The 4352-nt window shown below is 37.1% G+C and overlaps 1 protein-coding gene across 1 annotated transcript in view; it reads right to left on the bottom strand.

Moving 5' to 3' along the window:
• Positions 1-1440: 1440 nt before the first annotated feature.
• Positions 1441-4352, bottom strand: part of SPATA1 (spermatogenesis associated 1) — a gene marked incomplete at its 5' end in the record, with an annotated part of 100343 nt that continues 97431 nt past the window's right edge. Inside the window, 2 exon segments of the mRNA XM_006898376.1 lie at positions 1441-1465; positions 1467-1528. Coding sequence (XP_006898438.1) covers positions 1441-1465; positions 1467-1528 — 87 coding nt within the window.

Raw genomic sequence — 4352 nt, 5'->3', positions numbered from 1 at the left:
CATTCTTCTGGTATTCTCTGCTTTCTGCCAAGATCCATCTAACATGGGTTTGTGGTCTGGGCTGAGCCTTGGGCCTCTGGAGTTTCCCTCCACTCTGGAAGTTCACTGACTGACTGATGTCTTAGTGGCGGTCTTGTCTTGGTGGCAGTCAGACAAGGGAAGTTTTGGGGGTCCTTTTTTGTGTGTTACTGTTGTGACCAAGGGCAAAGGCTGAGGCCTGCTCGAAGGTATGACTTTAAAATCCTGTATGGTCCTCAGTCCAGATTATTAATTTTAGAATAATATTCTTTTTAAAGACACAGTAACCATGTTTCTATTTGCTGTATTGAACAACTTGGAGTTGCTGTGATGCTGAACACTATACCATAATTTTGTGAAACGCCATAATAGTTATTGATTATGTACAGTGTTTGGATGAGCTGCCAGATTGATTCATGTTGGCAAGTAGGAGTGACATCTACTTCCTAAGCAATATGTCTCTGGGAACTATACAAACTTTCTTATAAATGAACAGAAATGATGTTAATTATAGAACAGAGTTCAGGTCTTTTGTGCAAAGCTTACTCTGAGTCATATTCAACTCGACAACACTTAACCATATCTGGGGGAATATTCTTGCATTTTGCACATCATTCTTTGTCAATGTGCTGTATGAGGTAACCTGGATTTGCTGTGATGCTGAACCTTTTACCACGGGGATATAAAATACCATAATGGTTTCCTGTTGTGGACAGTGTTTGGTGGGGCCCCCAGATGTAAAACAGGTCAGAAAGCAGGTGTGGCATCCACTTCCTAAACCATATGCCTCTGGAAACTCTGTGAACTTGGAGAAACAACGATATCTATGGAAGGGTTTCAGGTCTTTTGTTCATAGAGTTGCTATGAGTCAATCTCGTCTCAATGGCAATCAATAACAACAACAACAATATACTCCCTATTTATAAGATGATTTATGTAAAAACAACCACTTTTTATAGTCTGTATCAAATCACTAATGCCATTTATATTTCTAAAATAAATTTTAAAATTAAGTTCTTAGAGTACTGGATGCTTTAAATAGCAAGTTTAGTACTCAAAACAGATTTTAATTAACATGAACAAATTATTTATTTGCAAAATTTATTAAAATATTATCACATAAATTTTTCTTTGTAATTAGGTTTCATAGCTATGACAGCTATGATTTTAAAAAAACAAATATTAAATGGAAAATAGATATAATTTATAGTATTATATTTTCTCCAACAATGATAGACCTTAAATCTTTAAATGTAACTATCATTTTGTTTTATGTCTAATAGTACATGAAACATTTTAATACTTACAAAAAAAATAAGCATTATTATTGTAGAAAACATTGCCAAGAAGAAAATTACTTATGCAAGTCTGTTCCAGTAAATATTTAATGTCTTTTAAAAGCAAATTTTTAAACTGTCGTACCTATTCGACATTGTAAAGATGTATTCATTTTCTTTTGTGCCAATTCAGCTTTCAATATGCGTAAATCAGAAACAGCTTGCTTTCTCATCTATAAAGGAAATTTTTAAAAAAAGCTTAATGTTACCCTTCTTAAAAGGAATTATTACAATTTTCCTGTAAAAATTATTATTATTATTATTTTTTAAAAGCTCTATCTACTACCTCTAGCCTTTTGGCTAGAATCAAGAGTAGCAGTTGCTCTTCTCAGTTAAAAGCTTTATCTTCTCTCTTTGGCTGTCAGCTCCTTGCTACCACTGATAAACCTTAAACACATAGAGCAAAATCTTATTTAATAATAAGTTTTACTATTTAATAGATATGATGCCAGATAATTTCAACTGTTAAAAACAAGGACAGCAACTTTACGTTTCTGTATTTTTAGTTTCAATTTACTTGGCTCTAAAAGTCAAGGCTTATCAAGAATGTGGCTAGTGAAGCATGCAGGACCCATAGTTTTGTAGCACACAGGAGCAATGATTTTGTAAATTACTACCTAACATAGGAGGGACTGGAGAGCATTATGCTATGTGAGCTAACTCGGTCTCATAAGGACAAATACTGTATAGGACCATTATTGTAGAGAGTGTATGAGGAGCCAAGGAAAGGAGGGTTGGGGCCTTAAATACAGGGTCACACAATTTGATGTGTGGAAGGAGGGATTGGTACAGGAAAAGTCCTTGTGTGAAAAACAATGTATATGAACTTTATGAACTTTGTATATAGACCAGTATAAAATAAAATTTGTTAAAAAAGAATGTGGTTATGGAAAAGAATCCAGAATTTCTTATTCAATCTGGTAGCCACTTTTCAAATTTAAATATTGATTTAAGGCACTTAAATATATTTATTTAGGTATTTAAATATGATGTTGTTGTTAGGTGCTGTCGAGTCGAGTATGACTCATAATGACCCTACGAAGAATAGATCTGAAATCTGTCCTATCATGTGCCATCTTCACACTTTCTGACACACTAGAGTTCACTGTGGCAGTCTGTGTCAATCCACCTAGTCAGGGGTCTTCCTCTCCTTTGCTGATCCCCCACCTGTCCAAGCATCACGTCCTTCTCCAAGGAATGGCCCCTTTTAGCAATATGCCAAAAGTATGTGAGGTGAAGCCTCATCATTCTTGCCTCCAAAGAGAACTCTGGCTGCACTCTCTCCAAGACATATTTGTTTGTTCTTTTGGCCACCCAGGGAGGCTCAGTGCTCTTTTCCAATATCACGGCTCAAAAGCATCAACTCTTCTTCTATCATCCTTATTCACTGACCAGCTCTCACATGCATAGCAAGTAATCAGAAGGAGTATGGCCTGAACCCAACACATCTTAGTCCTGAAAATGACATCATTAGTCCTCAGTAATTTGGAGAGGTCCCTAACTGCAGATATTCCAGTGTAATACATCTCCTTATTTCCTGACTCCAGGTACCAAGAATGTTAACTGTGGATCTAAGCAAGATGAAGCTGTTGATCATTTCAATCTCTTCTCAAACCATAATTATGATGACTTTTGGTCCAGTCATAAGAATCTTTGCTTTCTTGACATTAAGATGCAATCCATACAGAAGACTGCATTCCTTGGTCTTCTGCAACAAATGCTTCAAGGCCTCCTCAGTTTCAGCAACCAAGGTTGTGTTATCTGTATAATTCAGGTTATTGATGAGTCTCTGATACTGATGCTACATTTCTCTTTAATTAAAATGTAAAATTCATCTCTTCAATTATGCAAGTTCTCAATATTTTATGTAACTATTGTTGTGGTTGCTGTGATGCTAAACAATGTGACACTGATGTGCCAAATGTGATAAAGGTTACCATGGTGAAAAGTGTTTGGTAGAGCTTCCTGATTAAAACAAACTTGGAAGTAGGAGTGGCATCCACTTCTGAAATGACTTGCTTCTGGAAAGTCTATGAACATGGAGAAATGATGAAAGTTATACACATGTTGAGGTCTTTTGTTCATAGGGTCACTATGAATTGTCTATGGCTTGACGACACTTAACAACAATTGTTGTTGTGTACCATCGAGTCAGAACCAACTCATAGCTAATCCTATGGAAGGTTTTCAGAGGCAGTTAATCGCACAGGAGGAGATTGCCCATCCTTCTCCTGCAGAAGAACTGGTAGTATTAAACCATGTGCTTTCAGGATGGCAGCACAGTTTCTTCCCCTCGGCCACCAGAGCTCTTATGTAACTAGTGGCTAACATTTTGGACAGTTCAGAGAAATCAACATTTTCCATTTCCACATAATGCAAAATTCTGTTGAGCAGTGCTGATTCTATGATGAGGTTATTATCCTGTCATTAAGCTAGTTGTGGCAAAGGTGAATTGAGAATATTCATATAATTATCAAGCTTATTCTCTTGTCCTGTGTAGACACTTGTGTGAAAATGTATAAACTCCTGTTTATATTCAAAAAGAGCCTTTTATAGTATATATTCATTGTTGTTGTTATGTGCCACTGAGTCACCTGAGACTTACAGCGACCCTATGTACAACAAGCCTGGAGGCAGGAGTGGCACCCACTTCTGAAATGGCTTGCGTCTGGAAACCCTATGAACAATGCTCAGGCCTTTCTTTCATAGGGTCACTATGCGTCTTCTATGACTCGATGGCACCAAACAAGAACAACATATACAACAGCCCTAAATCCTGCTCTATCTTGTGCCAATCTTACTGTCTCTGACAAACCTACCCTCATTACCCCAGTCACTGAATCAATCCATCTCTTCAAGGGTCTTCCCAAACATGCCATCCCTCTCCAAGGAGTCCTCCACTCTATCATGATGCTGCCAATTGGCCCAGTGGTGAGAATCTTTGTTTTCTTGATGTTAAGCTTCAATCCATACTGAAGGCTGCAGTCCTTGACATTC

Source organism: Elephantulus edwardii, unplaced genomic scaffold, assembly GCF_000299155.1.
Source record: "Elephantulus edwardii isolate Elephantulus edwardi_28Jun2011 unplaced genomic scaffold, EleEdw1.0 scaffold00227, whole genome shotgun sequence".
Classification (NCBI taxonomy): domain Eukaryota; kingdom Metazoa; phylum Chordata; class Mammalia; order Macroscelidea; family Macroscelididae; genus Elephantulus; species Elephantulus edwardii.
Note: the sequence above shows the minus strand (reverse complement) of the source record. Positions and strands in the feature narration are given on the sequence as shown.